At 40.5% G+C, this 24,693-nt stretch overlaps 2 protein-coding genes across 3 annotated transcripts in view; one reads left to right on the forward strand and one right to left on the reverse strand.

Annotated features, from left to right (window-relative positions):
• The window catches only part of rc3h1b (ring finger and CCCH-type domains 1b), a 251,292-nt gene extending 244,795 nt beyond the window's left edge, over positions 1–6,497 (reverse strand). Inside the window, exons 1-4 of the mRNA XM_053330006.1 lie at positions 6,403–6,497; positions 4,692–5,106; positions 3,041–3,161; positions 151–390 (exon numbers count right to left, since the gene is read on the reverse strand). Coding sequence (XP_053185981.1) covers positions 151–390; positions 3,041–3,161; positions 4,692–4,922 — 592 coding nt within the window. The 5' untranslated portion in view covers positions 4,923–5,106; positions 6,403–6,497. The remainder of the gene's footprint in view (positions 1–150; positions 391–3,040; positions 3,162–4,691; positions 5,107–6,402) is intronic.
• A 12,621-nt stretch (positions 6,498–19,118) lies between these two features.
• tal1 (T-cell acute lymphocytic leukemia 1) lies at positions 19,119–23,244 on the forward strand. 2 transcript variants are annotated; one of them, XM_053330013.1, is made up of 4 exons: positions 19,119–19,250; positions 20,436–20,992; positions 21,336–21,454; positions 22,403–23,244. In XM_053330013.1, exons 2-4 carry the CDS (start codon positions 20,478–20,480, stop codon positions 22,924–22,926), a joined length of 1,158 nt encoding a protein of 385 aa, XP_053185988.1. In that variant the 5' UTR covers positions 19,119–19,250; positions 20,436–20,477; the 3' UTR covers positions 22,927–23,244. The 2 variants fall into 2 exon arrangements, with proteins under 2 accessions (XP_053185988.1, XP_053185989.1); XM_053330014.1 differs by having other exon boundaries at positions 21,336–21,424.
• Positions 23,245–24,693: the final 1,449 nt, after the last annotated feature.

The following is a 24,693-nucleotide window of genomic DNA, read 5'->3' on the forward strand; positions in this document are numbered from 1 at the left end:
AAAGACATCAAATCTATGACTAACTGATTGTTAAAAAGCCCTCAAGCAAGAATCCAGATACTTTATACAGTAGAGAATATATACAGTAGACTGCTTCTCATCAAAAGTGGAAAGGGCTTGTCTTTTTCTGGGTAATGGAAAAGTGAGTACCTGGGCCAAGAAACTGACATCCTCGTGCACGGACAGCAGCCCACAGATTGGAGGAGAGCTGCTGTGGATTCTGATGCTGCAAGATTAGTTCGGTGACAGTTCTCTCACCCAGAGAGCGGGCAGCTCTCATGGCTCTCACGCGGCCCTCTTCCTCTACCAGCTGACAGTGGACCAGAGTTACCAGTTTCCTCTGCATGGGTCGACTCAGCATGCTCTGGGCCGTGCTGCTCAAACCCACACCTGGTGAGAGATTAGACAAGACAAGCAGTGAGCTAGTCAATATGTAGAAGAGCCTTATAACCTGTGTTATTACATACTCATTTATGTCAGAGTGGGAAGAGAAATATAAGTGTAACATTATAAAATTCAACAGCACCACAAAATACAGCCTCCACAATGACAATTAAGTTAAATCCAAACCTTTCTAAAACAGAGTTTGGACCACAATACAGTATAAATATGACCACATAACTATTTACCATCAAGTAATAGAGCAATAGAGTCATTAATTATTGCTGTATCATACACACTTGCACTGCAGTAGAACTGCTCTGACAAGACCAGTGTAAGAGACAGTGACAATGAGGATGCATCAAAAATATTAAATTAAGGAAAATATGTTTACTGGTAACTGGTATTTGTGCATCCCAGCAACACTGGTTACACCTTGCCCAATTTTATTTTTCCCAGGCTGGATTTGTACTGAATTTCATGCATACTCATATTTCAAGCAAGCTTGAACAGAGCCTGTGATGTCGGCATTGCACACTTGATTTTCAACAAAACAGGAACAACATGGTAAAAAGTGCTGATGTAAATAACATGACACAGGTCACCTGTACCTTTTCATCTTTACATTTAAATGAGGCTACTCTCTTGAAAAGATGATTTGCTATCCCTTTTTTCTGCACAAGGATTTAAGATTAAAATGATAAAAATGTAAATTAAGCCTGTAAACTGTGCATAATTATTTTAAAGGTTGAATTATGTCATCAGCTATTCAGAATGGCCTCATTATTTAGTTTTCTTTATGGTACAAATAGTTTCCTTATCTTTAATTAAAGTAGGCCCATCAATGGTTTCCCATACATTCATTTATTTGTGGCACACTGCCACAATATCAACATTGATTTTCTATTTTTGGAGCTCTTGTTCTCTCTCACACACACGACAACAGGCCGAACAGGGTGTCTCTAGTATGTGTTAATGGAAAATTAGTTATTATTTAATGATGAAGTTACATTTCATGTCAGTAATTCCTAAATTTAAGAAAAACTGATTAAGGCCACAGATTCTACAAAGCCTAGTCAAACATTATACTATCTTTTTTTATATTTTTTTAATTCTCACATTTAGGTGTAAAATATACCATGACTTACAGTGTGATTGATGACAAAGTCAATAATTATCAGGTGGCATATCTGCTAAATGTATTTTATCATGACTTCAAGTGGCATTATGTTTAAAGAGTACACTTTATGGCCAAATGACACGGTATTCACAACTTCACAAGTGGAAAGTTTTAGACCGCTCAGAGTTGATGAATTTTAACTTGTGCCAATATTTTAAAATAGGCTATTGCTTATGAAAATTAACTGATTTCTTTTGTGTTACTTTTGTTTTCTACCCATTTACCTATCCATTTCCAGTCACCTAGCAACAGGATCCAACTTAACCCACAGCCAACAATATTATGGACTGGACTTCTCATATTGAAAACAAACTCTAGAGTTTAATCTCAAGGCAGCAAAAGTGTCAGCTGATTATAAAAAGGGAAGAATGGATTATAATGGTTACAAGTGGGTGTTTATGTGTGCATAACAGGGCTGAGTGATACGGCAAAAAAAAGATCACAATAATTCAGTAAATAACAATATGTATCACAGTATGAAACAAGTTAATATTTTTGAACTTCGAAGTTCCCTTAATCAGAATTAGGATGTGAAAAATGACCAAGAATACTAGGAGCTGAAAACTGAAAATTATATTGATCAATAAATTACACAAAAATAAACTTAAATCTTCTCAATGCGAACTATTTATTGTGCAACAGCCATCAAACATTACAGGACACTAAACAGTAAACTTTGGTTTCAAAAAGTGCTAAGTCAGAACACACTCTTTGCTTTTCTTTCAACTTTCAGGCCCATTACTTTCATTAAATCAAGCTTCTTAAACCATATCTTTTGCAAGGAAAAAAAGCAACTGCATGTGTTATGTTATGTTATGCATGTGTGTCTTTTTGCTTTTTTGTCATATGGTGTAGTGCCAGTAAAGGCAGACAGGACCATTTGATACTGGAGCTTTTCTCTGAGCAGCACCTTGCTTATTCCAGGGGACAGTTTTGCCTGTTTACAACATTTGCAGTCTGCGTGCTCTATTGGGTGAAAGTGTTTCAGGTAATGAAATAAGTTTGTGGTATTTCCTGTTTTAGCTACCACACATTTTCAGCAGAGGTTACAATATATGCACCACTCTGGCTATTTGAAGTCTGACAAAGTACCACTGATCACTGACGTCTTTTCTTGTTTATCCACAATATGTTGTTTAAGGTTGTGGTGGCCGCTGGGTTGTCACTTTTTTCATCAGCACTTTCAGTGACCTCTGAAGGAGCACTCATATCTTTCATGACTCTCTTGAATAATCAAAACAGTAGCACGTGGTTTGTTCAGCTTGTCAACCAACCAAAGGCGCAGGTTGTCTAAAATACTGCCAACCTTACAAATACAGGTCTTTATGTGATTTGATAGGCTGTAGTGCATTGTCAGGCAATGTTTGACATCAACAGTCATATCAAAGTTTTAATTTTATATCACAGTGAGTATACACATATATATATATATATATATATATATATAGTTTATATTGTCGAGTACTAGTGTGTAAGTACCTCGGGTGTTGCTGAGGGGTTTGAGGTAGAGGGCCAACTCCTCCACACACTGCCTGGCCTCCTCATAATGCTGCGAGTCCTCTGGACTGGAAATCAAGGCAACTGGCTGAGCCTTAGGAACCTGCAGCAGATGTAAAGGGGGAAAGAACCCATATCGATAGTAGAAAGCTGTCAGTGCAATCAGGTCTTAAAAGGGAAACTTTGGTATTTTTCAATTGTAATTTCACATCTTTTTGTGTCTAAGTGACTTATGGGGACAAGAGTTTTTGGAATTGGTCCGGTACTGAGTTATATCGCTTTAGTCGGCAGCTGCTCAACGGGCTGGAATGTAATCAGTCACTTAGGCACTAAAATATGGGAAAATGAGGTTGAGGTGGAAAAATACCCAAGTTTCCTTTTAACAACACTACATGTAAAGACACACTTAAACAATGCACCAACATACTTTTCTTAGATTACCAATGTACTAGCTTGAACAGATGGTCATTTGCCAAAGTCACAATAACAGAATGTAACAATAAATTTCAAAGTGTAATTTCAAATGGTCTAATAAAATGATCCCAATTGACAACAGGTTATTATTTCTCTACTGTGTATGTAAATTACTACTGGCCTAAAAGATACCCCAACCAGAAGCAATGGTAAACCACTAGTTCCCTGTTGGCCATGCAACCATCTGCACACTCTATCTATCAACACCACATATTACATGATTATAGTTTGAAGACTTATGCTTCAATCTCTGCTAGTATGACTTGTGAAACTGCAGCTTCACATTTCTATTTGCATGCACTACATTCCCAGCCTGGCTAACACCAGACCTTACCTCAATCTCATGTGAGATTGAGGTAAGGTCTGGTGAAGCTGCTGTTCATTTCCTCGTATTTGAGGCGAGATCAACGAATGTCGATCAAATGCTTCTGTACGCAACTGGACAAACTTACAGCCAATCATATCAATGATAGACAATGGCGTATTCAGTGCATGTAGGGAGCAGCGTGAACGCATCCTTTTTATGAAGGAAAAATCATGTAGCGCAAGTTTTTTGTCTATTTTCAAAGTGAACTTGCCTTCCAATTTATTTAGCTACTGCTGCTTCAAAAGACATGCTGGCTTTAAGCTAGGAGACAAGACTCATAACTATATCAACAAACAACAGGTTAATTGTGGATACAGTGACGTTATCCATTATTGTACAATACACCTGGAAACTTGGCCAACAAAGCCAAAACACCATTAGCTGTGCCTCACCCTGTTGGTCAAACACTTCCTCAGAGAAATACAACTTTACTGATTGTGCCAGCACTCATTAAACCAATAGAATTAAATTAAGTAATTGCTCAATCACTGAAGTGTGACTCATGGAGGAATCTCCAAGCTACATGTATCTTATAATTGCCCTGTACACTCTAGTACAATCCATAAACAGTACTTACAGAAATGATCATACCGTCAAGATAGGACTGGTAGCTTAATGGTATAATGGTAGCTTAGTGTTCCACTACTCAATAACAAAACACATCCATTAACCGTTACTCTTTGCTACGGCATATCATCAACACAACCTCTGTATTAATGTTGGCAACTGGGATTTATGTTAAAAAAACAACAACAAGACATCCAAACAAACACACAAACACACATGTCTTACCTGGCCTCCCACCAGCTGCAACAGGGCTGTGTTAACAGGTAGCTGCTCGATGTCTGTGCTGATGGCTGTCTGGTCAAAGGGACAGGCCTTACGGTGCAACTTGTTCAGGCACATCTTGCAGACAGTATGTCCACAGCCCAAACTGATGGGTCGGCGAACAGTCTCCTCAAATGTCTGTGTGCAGATTGGGCACAGCAGGAACTCTGTCCATTGTGGTGCTTGCACTGGCATGGTTATATGTTGATGGGACGAGTGTGTGTAAATGTATGTTAAGTTTAACACAGAAAAAAAATATAATAATAATATATAATATATGGAAGATTCCACTGGAATCAAGATTTTTTTTCTTCCGAACTCAATCGTTCTTAAATGTCCTCACACATTGTGGATTTTGGATCACATCGCGTGATGAATACTGTAAAAGAGAAAGAGTTTCAATTGAGAAAACATTCACCAATTTTGAACAATTTTACACACAATTCAAAATGTAACATATAACACTCAATGGTACTCTAATAATATCCAAGCAAATTAAAATAAGCAAAATGTACTTCTGCTTTGCATAAGTACATCTGCTATTTAAAAATGCTTCAAAGGCAGTGACATGTCACAGGATGATTCTTGGGTGGACCATCAATACTTAACTAATCATGAAGTCAATTTCAAAACGTGATTATTGAAAGCCTGTTTCCATTAACGAAGCGCAAGTATGTGATGATATATCATAAAACATAACACATTAAGGAATAACGAAATCAGAGGTGACACAGCACATATTTAAGATACAGGGGAAACAAGCGACCAAGAAGGATCAAAACAACTACTGTGTGGCCTACTTAGAGGAGCTGGTTACCGCTATGACTATGGACAAAGGGTCCTGAGGAGGCTAACAGCCAAATCCCTCTGCGCTATCTAACTGGATATGAAGCTAAAGGAGTTGGTGTAATATTACGCTACAAGCACTCGTTTTATTTTTGGGTCAATTTGTTTACGATGGCTGTAATCATCTAGACTTGTTTTGTTCGACATATATATTCACATTTTAGCCATCCAATATGAGGCGTTGCGTTAGCTAGCTAATAGTAGCTAGGCTATGGGTGGCTAGTTTGCTAGAGTGGCTAACAAGCAAACGTAGTTTGGTTAAAAAACACTCACTCAGTGATCGCAACCATTACTGTTTGGTCATAACACGCTCGTTATCTTGCACGTAGCTGTACTTGTGAATTAATTACACTGAAAAGAGCATACCTACGTCGTGTATTAGTTAAGGAAATGATAGCTAGCTAGAGACGAAACCACAGTGACACTGAAAAGTGAAGCCATTTGACTTGCTACAGCGAGATTATGTAACACTAGCAGCCGAAACTACCAAGAAACACTAATGGCGTGAAAAAATATTTATATTTTTTTAGAAGAAACACTAATCTACTACACTACTATGTCAATGAGGTGTTCAGAATGATAGCGGAGCTGTGTTTTGGTCACATTTTGAGAAGCAGTTAAGACAAATACTGAGCACAGAAAGCTAACAGGCTAGCGAACAAACCCCACTCCTCCCCGTAGTAGCAGTTAGCTTGTTAGCCAGCTACCTTTCGTGTTAGCAACAACTAACCATATCTATGCGTCATTGATGTAACTAAAATAAAATATGCAACTTGTACTGTTGGTTTCAATCAGGACATAATATATAATTATTATCATTACTACTCACTCATTCCAAAAGACTTGGAAGATTTTCATCTTTCTTTAGGAAAATGTTGCGATATTTCCTTGCCATGTCGACTGTGCAGCTTAGCTGCTGCCGAGGTTTGGGGAGGGTGTCAACTCGACAACAACCTCGCTAGCCGGTTACAGCTAGCTGGACAAGTTGTGTGTATGTGTGTGTTAAGGGCGCCCTCTACTGACATGGGACTGCACGTGCAGCTACAGAGCAAAACTGAGCAGCATCTGCCAGAATATGATCACATCTGGAGACTGTGACAACTGGCAGAGCATTGTCCCAATTAATCTGATTGTGCACGGGTGCACGTGCGCGCGCGTGTCAGAGAGAGAGAGAGAGAGAGAGAGCTCGGACTGAGGGATCAGGTTTATTGGGAAATAAGAATCATTGGTAAATTAGGCCTATATTCTCGGAAACACAAAGTTTTTTTTCTCATCATGAACCACCAAACAAAAACAGGAATTAGGGGAAATTTGGGGTATCTCATTTAGGGTTTAAACATCATCCCTTTTAGTTAAAAAAAAATTCCATTGGTTTATTATTTTGTGGTGGGAGTCGTTATGTGTGCTATGTACTTACGCAACAGAGAGCCTCTCTCGGCGGCTGGTTCGCGAGGCAAGGGCGGAATTAAAGCAGGCATTTTTGTATTCCATTTTTGTCTAATCCCACTGATTTCTGAAGGGATTACCGGACCAGTCATCATTGAGAGACCGCTCTGGCTCGCCTGAAACTGCCTAAACCGGGAGCTGTGTAGACAGTGAGTGGAAGGAGGAGCACAACATTAGGGTCTGGAAAATCATTGAGGAAGCTCGTGTTTCCTTTTTTATCCGGAAGGAAAAGTTGTTCCGTCTATGTGCTTGACGACCGACCCGGGAATGCGCAATGCAAAATATTGACGGCTGGCGCAGGTTGCATGAACGGTAACTTAAACTGGTGCGGCTGCGTCAATATTTATGACAACTTTCTCACGATGGTCAGCGCTGGGATTGTATTTTAAAGGGCACCATCTTCACAAAAAAATCCAGGTACACCTTTTATTTTGCGTGTTAGTCTATTCATTTAACTACATTTGGCTGAAGTGGATGTGTTGGATGTGTGAAGCTACTTTGTTCATATTTATATTTCTTAATTGGCCTTGTGCAAGGTATTGTGCATAATAATCTACTAAATATGAAACATCATTTTGAGATATTTCAATTTCCTATGGCTGAATAATTAATCATGTTTACTCATTTTTTTTATTGAATATGTGACTGATTTAGAGAGGAAGTTTTGTTTCTATTGTGTCTATTGTTGTTGTTGTTTAATGTTGTTGTTTTATTGTTGGGGGGGGGGGGGCATGAAATAGTGTTTGTCGGTGTAGGGGCTCAGTTGCAGGCAGCAGTTGCTTATTCTCATTCTAAGGATTATCCTGTGCACTGCAAAGTAATCAGTGGATAAGGCAACGTGACTGAATCCACATTACATATCTCTTCACCAGGCAGATCAGATGGAAAGTAGCCGGTAACGGAGTTGTACAACAAATAGATCAATGTAAGAGAGATGAATTTGCTTGTGGATAAAAAACAGTTCAACTGTGCTCTTTTTATTAATAGGACCTGTCTGGACTTTACTGTGCATTACTAGCCAATGGAGGAAGAGAAGGTGGTGGATGATATCAAAGCAAAATCCAGTGCCCCTTTACCTCCTGGGCTTCCCATTAACTGGGGGCTCATTACTGGCCCTGTTCCTGAACCTGTTTTCCCAGCATCCTCTTTGGGCACCTCATCCTCTTTGGGCACCTCATTTCCCCCTCCTCAGAGTTCAGCTGTGCACGCACTACAGACCAAGGTGAGATCGATCACACAGAGAAGAACAAGAGGGAGAGACAGAGAGAAGGAAAGAGAGAGATTGGATGCAGAGGTGCTGTTAAGCAGTCCAGCGGGGCAGATTTCACCTGAAGTCTTTCTCAGAGAGAGGCCCATAGGAAAGGGTGCTGTACCTCTGCCTGCAACCTCCTGGCGATCAGGTGCTGTGAAGAACTTGAGCAGTAGCGATGATGAGGAGGAGGTAGAGGTGCAAGTCAGGTTGCAGATTCACAGCCCTCCAGCTAAAGCACAAGGGCAGCAGGTGTTTCAAGAGGCGTCGGAAAGTGAAGAAGAGAAGTCTGAAAGAAATGAGGCTCCAGTCAGTTGTCTGACAGGTCAGCCTTGTGTGCTTGGAGAGAGCACCAGTCTGGAGAGCCTTCTCTCTGATAACTCGAGCAGTAGAAAGGACGGCCCATCCCCTCTTCCTCCACTACCTGCGCTCTCCTCCTTGGCTACTACAACATCTTCCTCCACATTAACCAAAACAACCAGACGCTGGGCACCTCCAAAGGGCTTCTGGAGAGTAGCTCGCCCAGAAACATTGCTTCTGAATGGTGTTGGCCCAAACACATCCTCCACTTTACCTTCAAAGGATTATACTCAGACAGAAACACCAGCAGAGCCTCAGAAGAAGTCAAAGCCTGCCGCAGAGGCAGGTACCAGAAGCACTGTGGAAAGTGCTTTGGATGATAGTGATGCATCCTCAGAATTCAAGCACTCGGATAGCGTGGAGTGCTACCTGGACAGGTATGAGCAGAGGGAGACAGACATGAATGACACTGGCAAAGGGCTGTGCAGTTCAGACAGCTGGGAGAGCACATCTTCACAAAGTGGGGGGCTCTTGGCGGATGAGAAACTGAGGGTGAAGCAGAAGGCTTACGCAAAGTTGAGGGAAAGACAACAAAACTGCAGGGAGGAGAGAGAGCAAAGTGGTGAAGAAAGCACCAGTCAGCATGGAGATGCAACAAACAGAGTGGATTATACAGGTAAGCATCCTGAAGGATACTGCATCTATTCAATGGCCCACTTAAAAACAACTATCTATTTGAAAACTGAGTAGAAGCACATGGAAAAAGTTTTAAGTGTGGTTTTGAGATTTCAACCTATGACTACGACTCACAGATAAGATCCCTCCTCCCATTTTGAGGTGGTTTTATTTTTAGTTTGTTGATGAATGGAATGTATTACATGTCTGACAAACTGTTGTAAAACCTCTGACTCCTAACTTCCACAGGGCTTTTGTACAATGACTGACTCTGCTCAACAAACAAGCAAAAACAGATAGCATATACTGACATAACTCAGACAACAAGCCATCATAAAATATGAATGAAGGCTTGTGTCTTTTCTATTTAAAGAAGTGGCTCAGTCATGGCTCTTTGGTTATCATATCAGCAGCTTCCTTGTGCAGTGTTGGATTACTTTTGCTACCACTGTATATTTTTAACTTTAGCAGTTTAACAGCTCAGGGGATCTACTTTAGCTTAATAGTGGAGACAGAATATTCAGATGAAAGTTACATTTGCATATTTTCCTGACAACATTCTAAACACAACATTTTATTCAAATTCTGTGACTTGAACAATCCTTTGTCTGTCTGATGCTGTATAGAAATGCAGTATGTAACCTGGCAGATTCCCAGTGTTGAGCAGATGTCAGATGTGCAGATGTGCATGAGGATGTTGCTATTATTAGCAGTCCGTGCAGCAGTGGGGGTAGTGTCCATGCTTTTATATCTCTGTCTGTATGCTAATGGATGTCTTCGTATGCATGTCAGGTGACAGTTTATGTATTTTCCCATGCTACGTATGTGTAATACTGTCTATGTTTTCTGTGTGTGTTTGAGTGTGTCAATAAACGATAGAGGGTAAATGCAAAATGTGCGGATAAATCCGTGATGATCGGGTGATTTTTTTTACCCTCCTCGTCCCTCTGGGATGTCTGCCCCTCACTGATTGCATAACTTCTGTGTTTTGCGTGACATCAAGGGTCAGTCATGTCCCTGCAGGTCACATTATGGCTGATAGCTCCCTTGGCTGCCATGTTTGCATACAACAAACACTAAGACACTAAATAAGAAATGAACACTGTATAGGATTTAAATACTTTACACCTGCAGATTAAATGTAAACATAAACAGAGGCTGGAACAACACCATGTTTTTATAAATAGAACACTTTGTAGCACTAATCATAGTGTCAATATGGCTAAACTACAAAATGTAATGTCAGTGTTGCCACAATCACACCATCTAACATTTCCAGATTTTAATTTCCCCCCTCTGTTTCATGTCAGGTGCCCCTGGGGTTTTGGACGACTCAGATTCAACCATTCTTGCCCAGGAACTTGAACCCTATTTGAGGTGAGCAGTTGGTGACATACAACTCCTGTGCACTATGTATATCCCAGCTGCATAAATTCCACTCTCACAGATCCACTTGTATCACTTTTCTTTGAGTGCCAAACAGCTGTGTGAGAAACATAATCATTGTGACAACAGGAATACAATATTTTTTCAAGAAGTAATGCAGGCATTACATAGAATATGCTTGTAAAGAAATATACAATTTCAGTCATAAAACCACAGTGTAATTGAGACATCAGACAAAACATTTTTGAAGCAGTAATGCTTGAAATAAACACAAAAAGTCAAACCAAACATTTGAATATTTTTTGGAACTGAACTATAAAAACAGTAATTCATATAAACAACAACAGCAACATTGGCTTTTGACTTCAACTTCAACAACAAAAAAACATACAATGCAAACCTGGTACAGGACATGGGTGACCGCTATCATACAACATTTAAACTAGGATTTGCCAGCAGCATGATAATGGTATCTTGAGATATTTAAACAGACTGCTAATTAGACCATACTTGTAAGTGTAGGGATAAAACATTGACATGACAAACTGTAATCTATTGAATCACTACATGTTTTCCTCTTGACACACAGCGGAAAATGAATCACACTCACTCCATTACAAGGATAATCCACATGGCTAGTGTATCATGCTATCTTTATCGCAGGGCCAGGGGATAAAGACAAGTACAGACGATGAAGCACAATGCAGAGCAGCTTAGCTGCTGGGCATAAGGAGAGATGGATGGATGACGTGTCTCTCTGCTGCTCACCGCCAGTACCACGCCCCATTCTATCTGTCTGATATTACATAATACAGCTTAGGAAGACACAGCTTGATTCATTCTATGTTAAGTCAATCTGTGGAGAATATGCTTTTGCTGGATATGTCCATAACATTACTCATTTACATACCTCATTAACTCAAAATTCAAACTGCATATTTGCTTACATTCACTTCTATGTTAGCTTCATAACTTAGATGATGTCTTTAGGTCCTAATTTGCATCTGTCTGTCTCTGTTGACATTCAGGTCTCTTCTTGTTATCAATGATGACCTTCCTCTGAGCCCAAGACATGAGCAAGCCAAGCGTCTCCTGGAGCGAGCACGGCTCAAGGCTCGCTCCAGTCATGTTAAAGGCGATCGCCCCAGTAGACGCTCCCATTCAGATCAGAGAATGACAGTGTAAGTTGATCACACCTACTTACAGTACTGTGCAAGGAAGCTTTCAAAAATAATACCACAAATGCTTTTTATTTACCAGGTGACTTTGTACAAAGTTCAGTAAACAGAAAAAGCACAAAATGAGTTCATTGTGTTCATGCAGTTTTGCATACCTGTACATGAAGACATGTTGTGATGAGTTTCATTTACTTCACAGTTAGTTGTCTTTCTGAAAATTGCTTTGTTTCTGGGAAAAAAATCTATACTTTTGTCTCCAGTGTCTGTTTTATCCCTTGGTTTATTACCCTAGTGACTTCATTATCTTTCTCTCTGGTTTATGTCCCTGTCTTGCACTTGGTTTTGGCAAAGCTAATGTTGCATAACTGAAAATAAGTTGCAGCTTTGTAACCTGACTATGATTTGTACTAACAAACACAGAGCTGACAGTGTCAATGAAATGTTTGGTGTTATTCTGTTTATGTAATCGCATATACGTCACACAGTGTTGTTAATGAAATCCTGTTATATCAGAATGAAGCATTCACTTAGAATGTAGAATTGGGAGTATTTACAATCTTGACTGCACAACACACCTGTTAGACTATCTGTAGAGACTGTATACTGTATACTCTATTTGTGATTACAATTGACCTTGTCTTTGGTTTATTCTATCGTTATTCCTTACAAAGAATATTGCAATCTCCCAAAAATGTATAAGGCAAAGTTTTGATCTTTAAATTTTGAGATTCAATTTTCATGTTCACTTTTGCTTTAGTTTTGGCTCATCCTCATAGGATGCTGCCATATAAACTGAGTTCAACATAAGAGTAAGACAAATTATATAGTCTACTGAATGTCTGTAATATGCATTCACTCTCTTTCTTTCAGTAAAAAGCAGCAAGTTGAGTCTCCCAGTCCAGCATCAGTACCGAAAGTTGTTCAAACCAAAGAAGATCTTGCAGTTCAAACAGTATCTGGTCCCCTCCTTGTCCCCAACCAAGACGACCGAGACACTTCCCCCAGTGATCAAGGTTGTCGATCCAGACGGTATGGTTGTTCGCCCACACGGGTACGATTCGAGGATGAATCAGAGAAAGAAGCAGAGTCTCGATACTTAGACAGGGTGAGACAGCGTGGCAGACCTGGAATGAAGTCCAAGAGTAAGGAAAGTAACACAGATTCAAGCAGTAGTGGTTCAGAAAGGAGTAAAAGTAAAAGTGTCTCCACACCTCCTACACAGAAGCAAGAAGATGTGGCTGTCAGTGGTGAAACCACAACAGTGATTAAAGAGATAATAGTGCTGGTGAAGAAATGTGAGTCATGTGGCTCTGTAGTCAGGGAACCTCAACTAGCCTCATCAATGTCAGATCTACAGAATATTGAGCCACAGCAGGCAGGCAATGCAGAGGACACACGGGGAAAACCAGTTCCTCGCTGGGTGCCTCCAAACAAACCAGAAATGAGTACTCGTCCTAAAGCTCCTCTGACTGTCACTTTTGCTGGAGCTTATGTGCTGGGGGAAAATAAAGAGAGTAGTACAGGATGGAAATCTTCAGGATTTGGAAAACTTAGGAGAAGGAGCAGGAAAGGAGAAAGCAGGCTGGAATCCGGCAATGGTCCTTATGGTCCGTCATGGGCTCAGCGGCGTAACTCCAATCCAAGGAACAGAGTCAATTTAAGCAGAGCCGTTTCCTTTGCCCCTGGCAGCCCCATCACTCTGGAACCACATTTGCTAGAGGCATCTGGTGGAATAAGGGAATCGCCTCCCCCTTCTCTTCCTATAAAGTCAGCTCTGAAGTCAAGCTCAAGGAATCGCTCTGCTGTTGGTCAGTCCACAGTGCAGTTCCAGGTTACCTCAAACCAGGGAGGTGAAGGCTCATCTCAGCATTCAGCCCTCTTGGACTCACCAGAGACGAGAAGGGAATCCCCAGTGTCTTTAACCCAAGGGACACTTGCAGTGACCAGCTCAGTGCCCTGTATCAGGCCCTCCACTCTGAGGTACTCACCAGCTCGGCTCACCACAGATCTTCCAGCTGCTGAACTCTGGGATGTCACTCCAGATGGAGCAGGTGAGTGGTCAGTGGGGATGACAGAGCTATACATTGATTTCAGTTCCTGTGGAAGATAATATAGAGTTGAGGACCTTTTTTTCAGCTGTTTGTATACTATGGAGTGACACTGTGAAAGGATTTATTAATCTGGAAAAGCAGAGGAGAACCAGTCAGATTCTTTACTTTAGTAAAAATAGTAATACAACAGTGTAAATGTATGTTTCAAGTCCTGTATTCAAAAGTTTTCTTTAGTAAAGGTACAGAGGTATTACCAGCAATGTGCATCAAAAGTAAGCACATCCTTTCAGTGTTATATTGCATTAGTCGTTATATCATTGTATTGATGGATTCAAATGTAATCAGCATTTTAGTGTTGAAGATGATTGATGTGAATCTAGTTAATATAGCAGTTAGACATGTGGAATGTAGTGGAATAAAAATTAAAATGCAGAGAACTGGAAGTATCATTTTGTGTTGCTTTATGCTTCTCAAGTAAATACTATACTTAACTACAGTATTGTGTAAAAGTAATTTTTAAATTAGACAACATTTAATTAGTTGCTTGTGGAAAAGTGGAGATTTGGTAGAGAAATGTACTTTTGTAAAAGATAAGGATATTGTGGCTGAAATATTTTAATGGTATTCACACGGTCACTTTTAAAATCTTGCAGATTGTATAGAATGATTCATAGGCACCCAGACAGAAAACTGTTTACTTTCAGCAGGTCTGAGTGGAGATGTTGGTCCTGGTTTGGAGTGTCGTCCCGCTCTGCGCAGCCTGGCCATGTCTCGGGCTGAGGATCTTAGAGCCGAGCTGTTGAGAGCAGAGCATCTGAAAGCTGAGGCCATATGGGAGGAAAACTCTGATGGGTCCAGGTAAGCCAAGATAACAATGCTCTTGTCATAGCTTAGACAATAAATCCCTTGCCCCCACCAGCGCTGTTCCCAAAACTACTTGAGTGTGCCAGTGCTAGCAGTTAGGAGATTAAAAACCTGACCTACAATCCACAGGATGCTATTGCTCAAAAAGATTTTGTGAATACTAAGACAATCCTGCCCTCTTCTGGAAATTGAAAGAATGAGCAGAATGATAATCCTTTACTCTTTGCATCAGTTCAGTAACAATTGTATTGACAAGTAGTTTAGTTTAGTTTAGTTTAGTTAGTTTAGTGTAGTTTAGTTTAGTTTGTGTTGCAAACAGGCCTACATTACTGTTTGAGTTGATATTACTGTATTGTAAAATACCTTTAACCTCTCCTTTACAGAAAGGATGGACGGCCAAAGCTCTTCCTGCGTCGCTTCTTTTCCTCTATTGGTCTGAACAGTGTTGGTAGACTAGTGAAAGGAGGACGCTCCAGCAGTATGGAACAGCTGAGTATCCCCACTGCACCCCGAGCCAGCTCTGCTTCCCCAAGCCCCACACGCAGACCACAGCCCACCATACAGAGGACACCTTCTCTGCAGACCCTGCACACGGTGAGCAATATAGATGTTTCCTGCCATGTTCAAGGCTTGCTGGTGTGATTTTATTTTCACCTCAAAAAGATGGGGTGCATGTCTGTAAACTCCCTGTTGACTCTTTGAAGTACCTTTGACTACTTATTTGTCACAGTGGACCAACCAAGGCTTTGAAGTATTACCAACCTTCCTGCCTGACATTGGGAGCATAAATAATGTTTTCCAGGTTGTCTGTGTTTCCCTCCACTTTCTGTGGCACCCACCCTAAACAGATATAAACAACTCTCTGCCGAAAGGTGACATGGTGAATTCTGGCCATATCAAATACAGTTTGTTACAATGCCATTATTTGCCACTAGGTGCTGCCACTGGCCCAACTGCGCAAAGCCTCCTCTGTTCAGAGTTTGGAGAGGAGAACAGAACGTACAACAATACTGGGAGAAGTGCAGATACCGTATGGCCTGGCACTTAGGTAGGTTTCAAAGAAAATACAGAGATACAGAGATCCAAGTAAATATCTTTACTGAAATAACTACATTTTTGCTATTACAGCCCTGATAGCCCTCAGCTGGAGCTTCACAGGGCCCTGAGTGAAGACATACTTGCCTCCAGAATGGTGCGTCCAGTGGGCCGGGTCACTCAGGCTTTTCCTGATGGGACCCTCCTCCTGGAGCTCATTAGACCCCCAAATGGTCCTTTCGGTTTCGTCATCTCAAGGGGCAAAGGTCGACCTGACACAGGTAGCTTTATCTAATCCAAATTCGTATTGTAACTTCTGTCTTTAATGTAGGGCTTGGTTGTGCACTTTTTTATTAATGATTGTGGTTATTTATTACCTCAGCTAAATTCAGGGTGTTTGTCAATGGTACGCTGTTCATCTCGAAAATAGAAATAGATAGACAATACAATGTAATAGTTCAGATATAAATGTACCTTTGGGTCATTACGATAAGAATCGGTAAACAAACATAAACATCATCGACTGTGTCAAATTACAGGAACAATTAAAACTCTGGTTCTCAGGTTCATATTATTTGTAAAACGTGTAAAGATACTTCTGGCGGAAGCTATTTGTGTTTATTATACTGGTAACAGTTTTTTTCCATTTACTGTATGTTGTATGATTCACTAAACTCAAATACATCCTATCTCCCTTTTCTGCTCCCACCTGTTTTCCACCACTTCCCAAATTCTACTTCCTCACTCTTTTCTTTCACTATCCACCCATCCACAGGTGTATATGTTGAGAAAGTGGGTGATGGTAGTGGCGAAGGCCCTTACGCAGGTCTTCTGGGTATTGGTGATGAAATTCTGCAAGTAAATGGAGAGGCAGTGGCAGGACTCAGTCTGGAGCATGTGACACGGCTCATGACACGGGAGAGCATTGCTTCTCTTCGGATAATGCGGGCCCGACGCAACCAGCGGTGACTGGGAAGACAGGCATGGCACACAGCCATTTCTCCTGCAGCCCTCGGATTATAATGGGCCACTACAAACTCTGCTGATGGACTATAAAGTATAATAGATAGTCAGTATATATTCCATTGCAGTATCATGTAGCAAAATGGCTACATGTAACAACAGGGTTAGAGATCCATTTTACATTAATGCAAACCTGAACAATATGGTACTGCAAGGGATGAAATAACCAAATAAAAAATGTAAAACCAAACAAATGCACTAGAGTGGAATAGTTAGAAGCTGGACTAAAGAATCTTGTGGTTTTAATTCAAAAGTGACACCAGTGATACTGATTAAAACCCAGCATGACTTGTTTTTGAGCATGAATTTGTGTTTCATTGTCATTGTCATTCAATGTAGCATATTTTTTAATCCCACTCCTAAAATTTCTCCAAATCAAAATTAAAAGCTGACACATTTAATTAGTAAGGGACTACTTTAGCCTGCATTTTGATTTAAGTATTTGTAACATCCAAAAATATGTAAAAGATGTTTTAAAACAATCCTTTTTTTATGTGATTCTAATTGCGATTTTCATTTCTCTATTTATGTATTTATTTATTTATTGCTTTTTGATAGTACAACACTCTGTGTTGTAACTAGTGAGTGAGACATCATACTGTTCAGTGTTAGTTTTGTATGTCCTCAACAGTTTTGTTTGATTATTTCATTTGGTAAGGGTGTGCCACAAACTTTATCTTTGCTCACAAGACCCTCAGACTAGGAGCTAGCACAAGCACAATAATAATTCATGTCTAAAAGCAGAAAAAAGGCATCTTCCACTGGATCAAAAATATTTGAACAAAAAAAGAAATAATGTTTTCTTATTTCCAGTCATGTGCTGTATTGCCTATTCCTCTATGAGATTGAAATAAAGATTATTTATTTTGTCAAACATTTTATTCTTGATGGTGACATTAACAAATTATGCACATTTAAGTCACATAAATGGTTAAACATCTCCAAAAGGTATATCCCATTATATCACATTATTTTACATCCAGTCAAATGCATTTACATATAAATAGTATAAGAGTGTTGTCCCATTGACGAATTATTGTGTTAAAACTATAGCTTATGAAACTAATGGGTATATAGGTCTAATTTGGACCACCCCTCTTAACCCACCATCACACACACACACACACACACAAATCTTGGCACAATCTAATTTCATTAGAAGGTGCTTACACAAAAGTTTAAAGGGATTATGTCAGGCTATGCTGTTAAGCAGGATGTAGGATGATGGTCGTGACTGTGCTTCAACAGGCCTGTTTAAAGGTCGTGATTGATTGTGGTACCCCTCTCTTTTTTACTGGGGTGGGTGGGTCAGTGGGGGGGATTGTGTTGTTGCTATTTTTTAAAACACGTTTCAAAGTTTTGATCTATCTACTGTGTCTTTATATTCAATTATCCAACATGTGATCTCCACTTCACGGGTGTGTTTGACTAAATTTAGGCCTATTTGCTTATTTAAATGTATAGCCTATTATTTGACTAAAAAAAGGAAGAGAAAGCCGTGTGAAAAATCCGTTATTAGGATGTACCTGCTCCCATGTAGGCTGTTCTGAATGTGCTCTGATAGCGTGTCACCGTTGATGCTGCTGCTCATTTATCTGATGCGACCAGAAACCGATGCGCTTTTATCTACTCCAGCCATGACTCCCCACGGACCCCGGGAACCGCCGTCCGTGGCCCCCAACACAAACAATGACACGCAATGGCCCATTTATTTATTAATCTATCGATGCATTTATTTATATCAATAAATAATTGTTCCCCATTCAATTAAGACATCCTTATCATAATTAGAGTGGCATCATTTTAGCAAATCTATTGCTATCAGTAGCACATCCAGGCTCAAGGCGCAGTAATGGATATGGATTAATGGATATGTTGTTACTCTTTTTAGGAAAAAAAAAAAAAAAAAAAAAAAGCTAGTCGACGTTCTGCTATTACCAGTTATCTTATTTCAGGATAAATGGGCTTAGCGAAAACCCTTTTATTGAAAATATAAATAGGTCAAAAGCTTAACCTGAGCTTTTGTTTCTTTCATCAAAAAAATTAAAACACCTCAACTATAGCTCAGGCTACTGTAGCTTATACTACCTCACGTTGTTACAGGCGCTGTGCCTGTTTGCTTTTTTTAATGCTTTGCCCTCCACAAGCCTATATAGTCCACGACAGCCAAATAATAATGAATCATTTCATAAATAATGGGTTTAGGGGCTTATCGGGAATGAAGAGGCCGCTGCCGTGCGCTTATCTCGCTCGGCCACATTGCGGCCTGTGTTCCGCTCCCCTCACTGAGGGAGCGCACTGGATGCAGCGAGGAATAACTCAGCTACACACACATACACACACACACACACACACACACACACTGCTCCACAACTGGCAGAGAAAAAAAAGAAAAAAAACCTCAGACATGGATGACCCACTCACAAAATGGCTCCACTTACACAGTAACATCAACAACACGGGAGGATCGGTAAGTGCAGAAATGACATCTCTTTATTTAAACCACCATATTCGTTGTTCCGAAATGGCTGTAATTGAACTGCTAGATCGTCTACATTTTTTATTGGCGTTAAGTGCGAAATATTTGACCAATATTTTCTGCTATTGTCCGCTCCGATGGCTGTACGGGATGTAATAACGGATGCGAGGCCTGTTGGAGAATTCCCAGAAAATAAGTGCGCTTTTTTATTGTCTGATGTTCGTTTGTAATAATATTCCGAGCATAATTACCTGATTAATAACCGAGCAAACACCAAAAAAAACCTCTGGTGTGGTGTATTCAATATGATAACCTTTTGATGTTCGGCTTTAACAACAACAGCATTATGGCCTATACACCACTGTAAAATGGGCTCAAAAATACTCAAGCAGCTCTTACATTTGTGATTATGAAAATGATCAGATCTGCGTATTTTTTAAGCTTTCGAGAGGTTATTTCTGGATTTGCTGAGGGCAGAAAGGAGGGGTTATTATTTCGACGAAGAATACACCACATCTTCGTGGTTTTGGCAACTGTAATCTTTCCATATAGCTTCATTACAGATGATGATTTTACCTGTGAATAAACAGCAGCCAACATTAGCTTTTAAAATCAATCAAATGAGTGCAAACGGCTCAAATATGTGAACATGCATGAAGACATTCACTTTAAAATGTGCTGAAGGCCCAGCGTTAGATAAAAGGTTCAAATGCATGCACCACAAGTTAAAACTCTTTAAATGATAACGTTTGAAAAATAACACTAGCACAACAACAACAATTGGAGTGTACAAAAGCCTTTACATTATGTCCAAGTAGTTCAACTTAAAGTAAAGATTTCAAACCATCAAAATTTACAAAAACATGTAAAGCATTATCCTCCTTTGTGGAAAAAAGCTGCATTTGATCTTTTTATCTTTGTAAAATATCTTTGAAAACATACAGCCTATTAATCAAGAAAACGAAAAATCTAGTCAGCAATTAATATTTTTGATACTATTTGGAAATGTAATGCCAGCCATAGTCATTGATAATAGAATTATAACAATATTCTGTATATTAATAACAGAAATAATGTATTGTTATCTTTCTATGCTTGCATGGGCAGCAAATTCGTGGTTTTATCTGTTATAATAATATTTGAAGCTATAAATTAATCGAAGGAAATCTTGTTTAGGACATAGTGGACTCAAGCGAGTGGTGACGGTAGCCTGTAAAAATGATGGAAAAACGGCAGCCGGAGCTTTGTCCTGGAAGTCCCGATGCGGAGTCCGGTCCTGGAAAGCGGGAGGACTCCTCCATCATCTCCAGACAGAACGGATGCAAGGAGGACGAGGAGCCGAGGAGAAAGGTGGGAGGGGAGGAGGAGAGGGGAGGGAGCTTCAAGGGGGCTGTGGAGACGGATGACGTTCCGCTGCAGAACTCCAGCAACGGGACCAGCATCAGCGTCATCATCAACGGCGTTGCCAAGGAAACTGCCTCTCACAACGCCCTTGACCTGAAAAGGGAAGTGCCGGTGATCGAGCTCTCCAGGAGGGACGCTATAAAAGCGGTAGAGCAGAGGACTGAAAGCCATTTGGTGCCGATCACAGAACTTCGCAGACCTCCACCGCTGCCTCTGCCTCCGCCGCAACGAGACGACGCTCGAATGGTCCAGCTGAGCCCAAACGCGTTTCCTGTCCCGGCCCGGGCGATGCTCTACAACCTGGCGCAGCCTCTCGCCGCCATCAACAGGTAAAGGTGGAGACAGCAAGACAAAAATATAGTTTTATGAATGCAGGTCTCATTTTATTCATTTTATCATTGTGAATATCAACCACAGAAAGTTTAATGGCTTTTAGATTTTGCCTTATTATGGCCTGCAGATATATGGTACTGTATAGGGTGAAAGGATGCTCAAAGTGCAGTGATGATAAGTTTGCATGTTACCATTATTTAGCATGTGTGTGTGTTATCCTGGTGTGCAAGGAGTCGGGGTGTAAAGGGTGAAACACACTGGAGGAAATTATGTTCAGTATGCTGATCTGATGTCTTCTCATGTACCTGTACACCTTTTGTTTGCTTTTTGTTGTTGTAGTCTCGGAGGGGAGTCGGAGCAGTACAGCATGTACCCAAGCAACAGGGTAAAGCGCCGCCCTGCGCCTTATGAGGTTGAACTCGACGAGGGTAGGCGCATTTTAGATCTTTATAAGTATGGTAAGACGCACTTCTGCTGTGTCCTCCCTCTGCCAATTAGTCCCCTATACGTTCCCTCCTCATCTCCATTGTCATTCATCCACTGTCATGGATCTGTACCTAATCTGAGTGCTGCAGAAGATGCCTCGCAAAAGCGAAATTCATCATATTAAGTGTTTAACCCATAATTCATGGCACAAATGAATGCGTCTAATCTGAATGTCAGATACAGTACATGTACCTGGGTGCCTTTAAAGTAAGTGCTTTTCAGGCGGATCCTTTCCACCGCTGCCCACTCACTGCCATATACAGGGTTGGAGGATGGGGGTGCTGCTGCCTCCATGCCAAGGTTTTACTGCAGAGTGGGCTGAAGGATTAAGATAGACTGGGTGTGTTCCAAGGGCAACAAAAGCCTGGAAGACACCATTGTTGGGGGGTGGGAGGATGTGACTACCTGCAGTGGGGCATTTTATATTTCATACCTAAATAAATAAAAAGCACATAGAATATTAAACTCAAAGTGCACAGTCTCTCTAAAACCCTTTCCTGGGGTTTGGCATGCCAAACCAGCCTTTCATCTGGTTTTGTTCTATATACAGTAGTACAGTGTATATACTCTGCAAGTCTTTATAGCTTCTCTCCATTATCTAAAAATCCAGGATTGTACGAAGGACAATGTTGTAGTTTCGTTAGACAGAAACGGTTGAGTTCGTTTCATTTTCCTTCAAGCAAATTCCTCTTAAAAGCTCTGAATCTGTTTTCCTGCTTCTTCCACTTCCGAATTTCTTCCAAACATCTTTATTGATTAACTATCTTCTTCCATCCTTTATTTATGCGCTTATACTGCCTTTACCTGCATTATCTGTTTCAGCTCTGCATCTCATGTTAGTTGTGTTACTGCCGTCTATCAATCACTTCTCTTCTCACACTCTCTGTGTCTGTCTCTTCTCCTCCCTGCTCTTCTGCTAGCTGGCCAGCCAAAGATTGTACGTCGTATCTTCACGAACAGCCGTGAACGTTGGCGGCAGCAGAATGTAAATGGAGCGTTTGCAGAGCTCCGTAAACTCATCCCCACTCACCCTCCGGACAAGAAGCTGAGCAAGAACGAAATCCTGCGGCTCGCTATGAAGTACATCAGCTTCCTCTCGAACCTGCTGGAGGACCAGGATGGAGGAAGGAATGTTGGCAACACAACTGATGGGGAAACTGGGCTGCTGGTAGGGGTCCATGAGGGGGGCCCTCAGGGTGGACCACATCAAGACACAGTGGTGGGCTTAGCCAGGGACGATCTTCTGGAGACAATGTCCCCAGGCTCCAGCTGTGGAAGCCTGCCTGATGGCGATGCTGAGGGCAGTCCTGAGAGCTTTATGGAGGACCAGGACTCACCTCCAACTCCAAGGACTCTACCGGCTTCACGTGGGCCTCCGCTCCATCTAGCTGCTAGGGATCTGAGGCGCAATGGACGCCCATTAGATGGCTCCAGTCGCCGATGATGCTCTGCCAATAGACCATGGACACAACACCTGATGAGACTGAAAGAGAACAATGAGAGGGACTAAGGAAGGGATGGGATATGCTCAGGACCTCGTTAGCATTGAGACATTGGTATAGGAAGCAGAATCAAGACTTGTGTAGTGAAATAGTGTTGTCTGACATGGATCATAAGTACCTGTCTCCACATCACATCTGAGACAGCACTGATGAATTGCTTGGTTTGATTGGTGATCGACTGAATTTGATCCAACAAAAGACTTGTAAATTCTGCATGTCTCATGTCTTTGACTGACCTGCGGATCATAACTTTCCGTGTTTTGAAAGTCCAAAGACTGGATATTCTAAAATAAATAAATACATAAAAAGGAAAAACCTAAAAAAAAAAGAACTAGCAATCAAAGCAGAACAAAACAAAACCAAACAAAAGAAACAATCAAATGACAACCATTTAATATTGAAGTTTTGACCAATGCTTCAGTGATGATACTTTTGGTTACAAGGTGTAGCCAGAATAGCCGGGAAACCTGGAGATTTATGCCCCAACAAATTGATGTGTTAGAGTAATGACACAAAAGTAAGTTTGCCTCAGTTGGAGGCCATAAATAAACAGACTGGACGCTAATTGTACCCACACAGTTATGTATTGTAAATAGCATTATATTTTCACTGCACAATGTAATAACAGTGACTCAAGTTCAAGTAATGTGGTTTAAGATGTACCGTAGTGTGTTTGTTGACGGGTTCACTAGCAAAATGGTCTTTTAGGAGACAGGAAACAAGAAGAAATCAGAGAAGAAATGAAAGAAACAAAATGTAAAAGCAAACAGCTGAACGTAGTACATCAAATGTGGTACCTTTTACTTCTGTTACAATTTGGTGATGAGAAAATGACACCAAATATGGCAACAGACAGTTAAACAATTTCACTGCCTGAAGATGAATTTAATTATTTGAATTTGCTGTGGAGGTACAAGACATGCAGTGATTCTTAAAGTGTACAAAATGTGGGTCATATGAAAACCATGTAAATGACTCACGCAGTCCTTTTGATATGAATGTCTGTTTCAGTGTTTTTTTTAACTGTAATGCAGTTGTAGTTTAGTAAGGTACACAAATAAATCCCTTCATTACTAAATTTCACACACACACACACACACACACACACAGACACACACACATACACGCACACACACACACAAATATAGAGACATTAATTGAGGCACACGCACGCACGCACATGCACCACAGTGTTAATATCATAACAACACCAGCAGTTTTCTGAAGAGTTAAGTATTGCTCACTGTTGTTGGTTATTCTGCTTTTTTAGCAGGACTTAGTAGCCTATATTGGTACCTTTGGTAACTATGGTATTTTATGAATTGCAGTTAAGGGACATTGTACGTTTGGTAATGACATATTTGTTGTATGATAGCTGTATCTATAAATATATCCAATGTTAAATTGACGAATTTTATACAAAACCCCTGAATAAAACACGCAGAGGAAAAGCCTTGTATTTGATCTCACTCAAGCATGTTGTGGGTCTTGTTCAATTCAGTTAATCTCCTTTATCATACACATTTCTGTGTCACATTGCATCATAAATGACTCATTTTATACATTTTACACTCTTATTCATGATTGCGTAATCTAATTGAGTAATCCCTAGAGGCATACCATGCAACTGTTTGCCATCTTATCTATACAGAGTGTATAGTTAAAACCACAACCATCCTATGAAACCTCCTCAATGGATGCTGGAATCC

Source organism: Scomber japonicus, chromosome 12 (genome assembly GCF_027409825.1).
Source record: "Scomber japonicus isolate fScoJap1 chromosome 12, fScoJap1.pri, whole genome shotgun sequence".
NCBI lineage: Eukaryota > Metazoa > Chordata > Actinopteri > Scombriformes > Scombridae > Scomber > Scomber japonicus.

Coding starts and splice junctions, on each gene's coding strand:
- tal1 (XM_053330013.1), top strand. CDS start 20,478: ATGATGGAAAAACGGCAGCCGGAGCTTTGTCCTGGAAGTCCCGATGCG. Junction 20,993..21,335: donor CCTCTCGCCGCCATCAACAG/GTAAAGGTGGAG, acceptor TTGTTGTTGTAG/TCTCGGAGGGGAGTCGGAGC. Junction 21,455..22,402: donor TTTAGATCTTTATAAGTATG/GTAAGACGCACT, acceptor CTCTTCTGCTAG/CTGGCCAGCCAAAGATTGTA.